General features: G+C 45.4%; 1 protein-coding gene across 2 annotated transcripts; it reads left to right on the plus strand.

The window, feature by feature from the left end:
* Positions 1-228: 228 nt before the first annotated feature.
* Positions 229-3,077, plus strand: LOC141107294 (P2Y purinoceptor 4-like). Of its 2 annotated transcripts, none has more exons than XM_073597985.1 (2): positions 229-315; positions 475-3,077. In XM_073597985.1, exons 1-2 carry the CDS (start codon positions 233-235, stop codon positions 1,550-1,552), a joined length of 1,161 nt encoding a protein of 386 aa, XP_073454086.1. In that variant the 5' UTR covers positions 229-232; the 3' UTR covers positions 1,553-3,077. The 2 variants fall into 2 exon arrangements, with proteins under 2 accessions (XP_073454086.1, XP_073454085.1); XM_073597984.1 differs by having other exon boundaries at positions 239-352.
* The last annotated feature ends 6,625 nt before the right edge of the window (positions 3,078-9,702 follow it).

Raw genomic sequence — 9,702 nt, forward strand, 5'->3', positions numbered from 1 at the left:
GAAGCTTGTTGTTGATTACTGTGGGAATATCAAAACATCTTATACAACACTAATGGTGTCTCATCGTCTTTAAACCCCATTCGGTTTCTAAATCTATATACAGTACATGCTCCTAGGGTAGTAATTTCCTTGTTTTGTAACTTCATTTTTTGTAAATTCATTTTTGCAGAAATATGTCACGTGAATTTACTTTGCACAATAATGAGGCTTTATATTTGCTAAGGGAAATTGTATGCATAACTTATATCCGGCTCATGGAGGAATCTTGTTCCAGTCTGTGCCTGAAAGCCAAGCCATTTCTATTCATTCTAGCTGGTCAGTTGTCCTCCTTTGCTCTGTGGCATATTTATAGGTATGAAAAATAGAGAAGCATTTTAAGATGTTTGAGGGTAAAGGCTGCATGTAAAAATAAAAATTAATATACGTATATATATATATATTTGGTAAATTAGTAAAATTCTCATTTATGTTTAGTTCACAGGCTTTAAAGATGATGAACTCTTCTGGGAATTTCACTGGCTGTCAGCCACAACCCGTTCCTGCCTTCATCCCCATCTTCCTGAGTATTTTCTTCTTCATTGGATTTGCTTTGAATTGCATCAGTTTGTGGATATTCTGGTTCAAGGTTAAACCATGGACCTCAATGGTGGTTCTCCAGTTCAACTTGGCCCTCTCTGATGCCATCATCACCCCAGCAGCTCCTCTGCTTGTTATCTACTACATTACTGACCACTGGACCTTCGGGTTATTCTTCTGCCAGTTCAAGGTCTTCTTGCTCAGCACTCACACATATGGAAGTATATACTTTCTCACCCTAATTAGCATGCACCGTTATTTCATTGTTGTCCCTAACCCCAAAAGTCAGGCCTTTAATGGGAAGCCATTCATTACGAAACTTTGCCTCTTTGTCTGGGGTTGTCTGCTTTGTCAAGGTATTCCATTTTTCTTTGCCCTCAAAGTTTCTGAGGTCCACGGAGTTATGAAATGTCTCAGCATCCATCAAACAGATCAAACAGTTTTATTTTTTGCCTGGAACTGGGTCATCTTATTCACTGGTCTCCTTATTCCTTTTTCCATTACGTTGGTCTGCTATGCTCTACTGATTCAATACATTCTCAAAGTCAACCCAATGAACTCCCTCAGCAAAGTCATGGTGTCCAAGTCAGTGCAGACTATCCTTATCTCCCTGATAATTTTCATAATTTGCTACATACCCTCTCATATCACTAGGTCTATTGCTGTTACAATTACATTGTTCTTCCCAACTTTATGCTCTTTGCTGGAAAGCGTTGAAGTTGCCTTTTACATCACTTGGATAATGTCTGGAACAAATTGTTATATGGATCCCATACTGTACTGTTTTACTTCTGAAAGATTTAACAGCATATTCACAAGTTGGTGTCCTTGTCTGCAAAGACGACATCAAAACATCACAGACTTTTCCCATGATAACCCAGATGAGCCTCCTTTAGACACTCACAGCCCTCTCCCAAATAACAGCGTTACAAAAACATGTCTGTCAGAATCAGTTGAAGGGCAAAGTGAGATGTGAATTAAATCTAAATCCAAGAACAAAAATGTAATATATTTCAGGTTACCAATCCTTAGATCTGGGGGCTGCATTTGTTTTTTTTTGTTTGTTTTTTTCAGGCCCTTTCCTTTATTTTCTCTGGGTTATCCTGCCAATAACTAACATTCTGTTCCAAGATTACCACACTCCCTTACTGTACTACATCTATGGAAGAGCAGCATTGTCACTCTACAACAAGACTCCCTCTCCATTCTTTTCCATAACAGAGGGGAATGATGCTCTCCAATCCACAGAGAGAGTTAAACACGCCAAAGACGAGTCGAAATTAAAATTCTTGTCGATCGTAAGGTTCGGTTTTCTGATCATTAGTGTGCCAGTTGCAAAAAAGCTATTTTTGTGCCGCAAGCGAAAGTGCCTGATCCAACATGCTGGATTTTTTTTAGAAAAACTAAACATATGATGGCAAAATTGTATGCACCATTTTAGTTTTTTGGTCGACAGAACATTCAGTTTTCGACTTGTCTATGGCCGGCCTTAGGAACAACGCTTATAACAGTGCAGCATAGGCAGAGAGCATGAGGAGTCTTCAGCTCACAAGATTTCTGTCAGGATTAGCAGGTATTGTGTTGTGCTTATTGAACATTATAACAATATTTTTTGTGGTTTTGTGATGGCCATATTGTGGGTTGAGGGATGAGCAAAATTGAATATTTGTTGAGTGTATTTTCTTGCTGGAGACCCAAAGAGATTAAAAGAGGAACTGTAACTTTTTAAACAATTGTACATTTATTTTTAGTATCGCATAGAGTAAGGAACAGGTCGGGACTTTTTGATGTTTGTGGTCCAGTTTGGAAGATTTTCCCCACTTCCTATTCTCGTGACAATTCATAATAATTCACACTTGCATGCTACATTTTATTTAAATGCAGAAAAAATAATCTAGGATATATAAACAAACTTCATGCTTCCCAGATCATGCTTTCACACGCATTCAGACAATCTAATCTGCTCCTGGACGCACAGAATTCTATTTTTTTCAAAACACAGCTAAACTGAATGCAGGTAAACACACAGGGGTGCATTTACTAAGGGCAAATAGACTACTCTAAGGAATATCACTTGCCAGTTTAAGCTGCCCTGCTTACTGTCACATTACTGTGCCATATCTTGTATATAAGTTAAAGAGCTCCAACTGCCGGACATTGCTGTTGCTACTGGTTAAAGGGCCCCATCCTATTCCTATTCTATCTGATCTCTCATTAGGATGTAAAAGTTTAATAGGCCGGCCTTGGATCCCCCTTTAGCGTGGTATCATGTTGCATTAACTAGTGGATTCTTTACAATCACCTGTTTTATTCTCTAGCTGGTATTTCACTGTATATATGTATATCTTGCATTTTTACTATTGAACTGTAATTAAGCTGTTTCTTGGGGATTCCTCACCTGAGTCTTGGCTGTTATCCATACCTCAGGTGATCAATAAATACACATAACTTTACCCAGTAAAACCTAAAAGAATATCTATTTGACTTGTGCGAGAGTATCATTTAAAGGTGCCTGCAAGAAGATGTCTGAACCCAGAGTGTTAGGTGGGTTGGAGTGTTCACAGGGTCAGGGCAGTGCAGATGAACAGGTAAATCAAAGCAGCCCTCAAGGGGGCTGTGTTACACATGTATGCCATTGCCAGAGTGAATGAGACCTAAGCGGGACACAATGGCAATAAACACTGCTTCACACAGAATATGGTGCAGAGCATACTAGCACATTATGCCTTTACCTTGCCTGTCCCAAGATGGCCACCAAAGTCACATGGGGCATTATCATCTAACTGGATGTCCGCCCCCCTGTAACCCAGGAAACCATAGAGGAACCTCCTGACTTCCTCTCCCTCTGCTATGTCACTGTGGTCAAGTCCACCTGCAGTGGAGAATATAGACTGCACCTGCCTACACTTCCCTCCTCTTTGACAGATGCTGTCCTCGGCATATTAACACAGTAAAGAAGAACATGAAAACTGCAAAAAATAGATTTTTGACAGATGCTTTCCTCTGCATCTTACTTTGCAGGGAGCTGGCCATGGTAAGACTGCATAGAGCGGCAGACCTCAGTGTCCCCACTGAAAGGAAGTCATCTTCAGCCTGAGGTTCTGGAGCCTCGGGTGGATAAATGTCAACAGGGCCAGCCATACACCCATCACCCAGGCTCAAGGCTGACTCTTTGGAAGAGTTGAGGCTGTCAACTGGACCCACAGTGGCTTTTGGACCGTCCATGGATGCTGTACTGGGATCTTCTTCTGCCAAGTCTGTAGGGGCTGGAGGCTCCAGCACGAGAGGAGGCTGATACCATTCATCAGGAACCTTTTGTACTGGTGGGACATCCATGGAGTTGCATCTCTCTCAATCTCCAGCAGGTTTAGCAGAGCAATCGGCACTTAGCACACAGGGTCTCATAAGGTTATGGTGGAGTCATCTCTTGATGGGGTTGGGACCCTTTCAGATCACGTCATATACTGGAGTTGGAGGAAAGGGCTGCTTTTAAACCCAAAGGGGTGTGCTCCCAATAAGGATCCAATTTACCACCACTTTTGTCCTGGAACCTTTCCCTGATGCTAAGCACTGTCCCTGACAGACGGGAGACCTGTCCCTACTCTAGCCAGTCACAAAATGCACGCCAAGCCCAGAAGTCAGGGTCTTAAATTGGTAGTAAACTCTTTTTTCTTTTATCTACAGGTAAGCTTGTAATAAAGCTTACCTATAGGTAAAATGAATATCTCCTAAACGTGCACCGTTTAGGAGATATTCTAGTGAGCAGCAGTGGCGCATGCTCTCTGAAGGAACAGCATACCAGCGCGAGAGTGACGTCACTGCGGCTCGTCCAATCAGATGTCCAGTCACACGTCCAGTTCCCCAACCCAAAAGGAAGGCGAGATGAAGATGGAAGCCTCAGCAGCAGTGATAGCGCACTGCTGGAGGGCTTTGTTCTTAGGTAAGTCTTTCATAACATGCTAGTATGCATTATGCCTTTACCTTACAGGGTTTTTTTTTTAATGCCTTTACTAACACTTTAAGTAGACTCTGCCTGACCCACGATGGCCACCAAAGTCACATGGGGCATCATCATCCAGGCTGCCTCCTGTAACCCAGGAAACCATAGAGGAGCTAGGTTCTTCCTGACTTCCTCTCCCTCTGCGATGTCACTGTAGCCATGTCCACCTGCAGTGGAGAATATAGACTGCTCCTGCCTACACTTCCCCCTCTTTGACAGATGCTGTCCTCGGCATCTTAACACAGTAAAGAAGAACATGAAAACTGCAACAAATATAATTCTGCATAACAGGAAAAGTTCAAACAACATAATCAAAGTACTTTGCAGGAAGCTGGTCACAAAGGGTGGCAGACAGCAAGTGTCCCCTCTGAAGTCATCTTTAGCCTGAGGTTCTGGAGCCCCGGGTGGCTGGAGGTCAACAGAGTCAGCCATACACCTATCACCCTGGCTCAAGGCTGACTCTTCAGGAGAGTTGAGGCTGTCAACTGGGCCCACAGGGGCTCTTGGACCGTCCGTGGATGCTGTCCTGGGATCTTCTTCTGCCGAGTCTGTAGAGGTCAGAGGCTCTAGCACAGGAGGAGGCAGGTACCATTCATCAGGAATCTCTTGTACTGGTGGGACATCCATGGAGTTGCGTGTCTCTCAGTGTCACTCAGTGTCACTCAGTCTCTAGAAGATTTGGCAGAGCAATCGGCACTTAGCACACAGGGTCTTATAGGGTTATGGTGGAGGCATCTCTAGATGGGGTTGGGACCCTCCCAGATCACATCATATATTGGAGTTGGAGGAAAGGCTGCTTTTAAACCTGAAGGGGTGTGCTCCCACTAAGGATCCAATTTACCACCTCTTTTTGCTCTGGAACCTTTCCCTGATGCTAAGCACTGTCCCTGACATATGGGAGACGTGCCCCTAGTCTAGCCTCTCGCAAAATGAGCACAAAGCCCAGGAGCCAGGGTCTTAATTGGACTCTGCCTGATCCAAGATGGCTGCCAAATTCACATGGGGCATCACAAATGTAAAACTGCTTTACCCAGCCCCTCTAGACATAAACGAGCAGTTCAAAATTGCAGTGCGGGGTCAGCCCCATCACATAGGAACACTTTTTTCAACGTTAAATGTCATACAATGCTTTATTCATCAGTCTACCAGGGCTCGTTCACACATTCTTTGATCTCTGAAGAATGATCTGTGTTCGGATTACTCGTCAGAGAGCATTTGACAGGCTTCTCAACCACAAAGTTTACCACCGCTCAACTGCTAGTGTGAATGACACCTAGCAGAGTAGCCCTACACGTTTGGACAGTGAAAGTCCAACTCAAAAGTCTTTTTTTTTCTAATTTTTTAAATGCTTATTTCCAGAATTGTTTTGTATGCTTCTCTATATTGTTTCATACCATGAAAATGATGCAGATTTAGTTGGTCTGTTGATAAACCATAAAAATAAAAAGATTAGAAAAAAAATGTGAGTGGTTATAAAGTGAGCAGGGGTGTTTTATGAAATCAGTGGGCCTGTGTGCAAGATCATACGGCCCTATTGTTTCATAAAAAAGGTAATGTACATAATGTGCCACAGTGAAGAGTGGGTAAGGTTTTCATTGAGCCAGGGGTGTTGCTAGGATTTTAAAACACCTGGGGCACCTTTGGGTGCACAAAACAGAAGAATAATGTGGCATGTGTAGAGAGTTAAATTAAAACAAGATCAGTCTGTCCCCAATACAATCCTTACCCCCAGGTCAGTCTGTCCCCCCCGGTACAATCCTCTTTCCCCAGGTCAGTCTGTCCCCCAGTACAATTCCCCCCAGTCCAGAGCATCTGCTGTCATTTTACTGCACCATAGTCCCTATGCTTTTGTGCATAGGCTGTGGAAACAAAGCTACAGTGGGGCAAAAAAGTATTTAGTCAGCCACCAATTGTGCAAGTTCTCCCACTTAAAAAGAGAGGCCTGTAATTGTCTTTATAGGTATACCTCAACTATGAGAGACAAAATGTGGAAACAAATCCAATCACATTGTCTGATTTTTGAAAGAATTTATTTGCAAATTATGGTGGAAAATAAGTATTTGGTCAATATCAAAAGTTCAATACTTTGTTATATATCTTTTGTTGGCAATGACAGAAGTCAAACGTTTTCTGTTAGTCTTCACAAGGTTGTCACACACTGTTGCTGGTATGTTGGCCCATTCCTCCATGCAGATCTCCTCTAGAGCAGTGTCATTCATTAGGTCCCCCCGTGTGGTTCTGGGATTTTTGCTCACCGTTCTTGTGATCATTTTGACCCCACGGGGTGAGATCTTGCGTGGAGCCCCAGATCGAGGGAGATTATCAGTGGTCTTGTATGTCTTTCATTTTCTAATTATTGCTCCCACAGTTGATTTCTTCACACCAAGCTGCTTGCCTATTGCATATTCAGTCTTCCCAGCCTGGTGCAGGTCTACAATTTTGTTTCTGGTGTCCTTCGACAGCTCTTTGGTCTTCACCATAGTGGAGTTTGGAGTGTGACTGTTTGAGGTTGTGGACAGCTGTCTTTTATACTGATAACAAGTTTAAACAGGTGCCATTAATACAGGTAATGAGTGGAGGACAGAGGAGCCTCTTAAAGAAGAAGATACAGGTCTGTGAGAGCCAGAAATCTTGCTGGTTTGTAGGTGACCAAATACTTATTTTCCACCATAATTTGCAAATAAATTCTTTCAAAAATCAGACAATGTGATTGTCTGGATTTGTTTCCACATTTTGTCTCTCATAGTTGAGGTATACCTATGATGACAATTACAGGCCTCTCTCGTCTTTTTAAGTGGGAGAACTTGCACAATTGGTGGCTGACTAAATACTTTTTTGCCCCACTGTAATTGACTCAACTATGCATGAAAACATAGGAATTGGGGTGCAGGAAAATGGCAGCAGGTGCTCTGGATGAGTCAAAATTTTAAATATTTGGCTGTAACAGTAGGCAGTTTATTTGCAAAGGGCTGGAGAGCAAAACAATAATGAGTGTCTGCAGGCAACACTGAAGCATGGTGGAGTTTCCTTGCAAGTTTGGGGCTGCATTTCTGCAAATGGTGTTGGGGATTTGGCTAGGATCAATGGTGTCCTCAATGTGGAGATACAGATACTTTTCCATCATGCCCTACCATCAGGGAGACATGTGACTGACCCCAAATTTATTCTGCAGCAGGACAACGATTCCAACCATACAGCCAATGTTATTAAGAACTATCTTCAGTGTAAAGAAGAACAAGGAGTCCTGGAAGTACTGGTTTGGCCCCCACAGAGCCCTGATCTCAACATCACCAAAACTGTCTGGGATTACATGAAGAGACAGAAAGATATGAGGCTGCCTAGTTCCTTCAAAAACTGTGTGCAAGTGTACCTATGAGAACTGATGCTGTTTTGAAGTTGTAGCAAGGTCCCAGGCCTCCTTTGATCTAATGAGAATCTCCAGGGCCAGGGATAGCTGACATCCTTATGTATGTAGTGGGTTGCGAGGCATGGTGGGTGCAGAGTAGTTAAAGTTGTTGGGCACCAGACACTTTTTGAATGCAAAAGAAAGTTTAGACTGAGGCAGAGGCGTAGCTAGAACCTTCAGGGCCCTGGTGCAAGAAATCATGAAGGGCCCCCCGACCTCCGACCTGAGCCATTCCCTCGGAGCCCAAAGCCCTTCCAACTGATCCCATGACCCTTTACGGCCCACAGCGGATCCCTTTAACATGTTGTGCAGTCCTTCAGTCTTGGGCTTCATCATGGTGGCAGAAGGCCAGGGCCCAGTCACAAGTGCGACCTTTGTAACCCTAGTTCGGCCAGTGGTGTCAGTGTGGACTGGGAATTATGTCAGTCAGGGCAGTGGACGTGGTCAGTAGGGCAGTGGACATGGTCAGTAGGGCAGTGAACGTGGTCAGTAGGGCAGTGAACGTGGTCAGTAGGGCAGTGGACGTGGTCAGTAGAGCAGTGGACATGGTCAGTAGGGCAGTGAATGTGGGCAGTAGGGCAGTGGACATGGTAGGGCAGTGGACATGGTCAGTAGGGAAGTGGTTGTGGTCAGTAGGGAAGTGGATGTGGTCAGTAGGGAAGTGGACGTGGTCTGTAGGGCCGTGGACGTGGTCAGTAGGGCGGTGGACGTGATCAGTAGGGCAGTGGACAGGGTCAATAGGGCAGTGTACGTGGTCAGTAGGGCAGTGGACGTGGTCTGTAGGGCTGTGGATGGGGTCAGTAGGGAAGTGGTCATGGTCAGTAGGGAAGTGGACGTGGTCAGTAGGGAAGTGGACTTGGTTAGTAGGGAAGTGGATGTGGTCAGTAGGGCGGTGGATGGGGTCAGTAGGGCAGTGGAAGGGGTCAGTAGGGCGGTGGACGTGGTCAGTATGGTGGTGGAAGTGGTCAGTAGGGTGGTGGACGTGGTCAGTAGGGCGGTGGACCTGGTCAGTAGGGCGGTGGACGGGGTCAGTAGGGCAGTGGACATGGTCAGTAGGGCGGTGGACGTGGTCAGTAGGGCGGTGGATGGGGTCAGTAGGGCGGTGGACGGGGTCAGTAGGGTGGTGGATGTGGTCAGTAGGGTGGTGGACGTGGTCAGTAGGGCGGTGGACGGGGTCAGTAGGGCAGTGGATGTGGTTAGTAGGGCGGTGGACATGGTCAGTAGGGCCATGGACGGGGTGATTAGGGAAGTGGTCGTGGTCAGTAGGGAAGTGGATTTGGTCAGTAGGGAAGTGGATGTAGTCAGTAGGGAAGTCGATGTGGTCAGTAGGGAAGTGGACGTGGTCAGTAGGGCAGTGGATGTGGTCAGTAGAGCGGTGGATGGGGTCAGTAGGGTGGTGGACGTGGTCAGTAGCGCAGTGGACCTGGTCAGTAGCGCAGTGGACGTGGTCAGTAGGGTGGTGGACATGGCCAGTAGGGCGGTGGACGGGGTCAGTAGGGCAGTGGACATGGTAGGATAGTGGACATGGTCAGTAGGGAAGTGGACGTGGTCAGTAGGGAAATGGATGTGGTCAGTAGGGAAGTGGACATGGTCAGTAGGGCAGTGGACGTGGTCAGTAGGGTGGTGGTCGGGGTCAGTAGGGCAGTGGACATGGTCAGTAGGGTGGTGGACGTGGTCTGTAGGACCATGGATGTGGTCAGTAGGGCGGTGGATGGGGTCA

The sequence above is a fragment of the Aquarana catesbeiana genome, linkage group LG09 (assembly GCF_042186555.1).
Source record: "Aquarana catesbeiana isolate 2022-GZ linkage group LG09, ASM4218655v1, whole genome shotgun sequence".
Classification (NCBI taxonomy): domain Eukaryota; kingdom Metazoa; phylum Chordata; class Amphibia; order Anura; family Ranidae; genus Aquarana; species Aquarana catesbeiana.

Excerpts from the sequence above, each read along its gene's own strand:
- LOC141107294 (XM_073597984.1), top strand. The coding sequence starts at position 255 with ATGGAGGAATCTTGTTCCAGTCTGTGCCTGAAAGCCAAGCCATTTCTA. Across the intron at positions 353-474 it reads GCTCTGTGGCATATTTATAG|TTCACAGGCTTTAAAGATGA; the intron begins GTATGAAAAATA and ends ATTTATGTTTAG.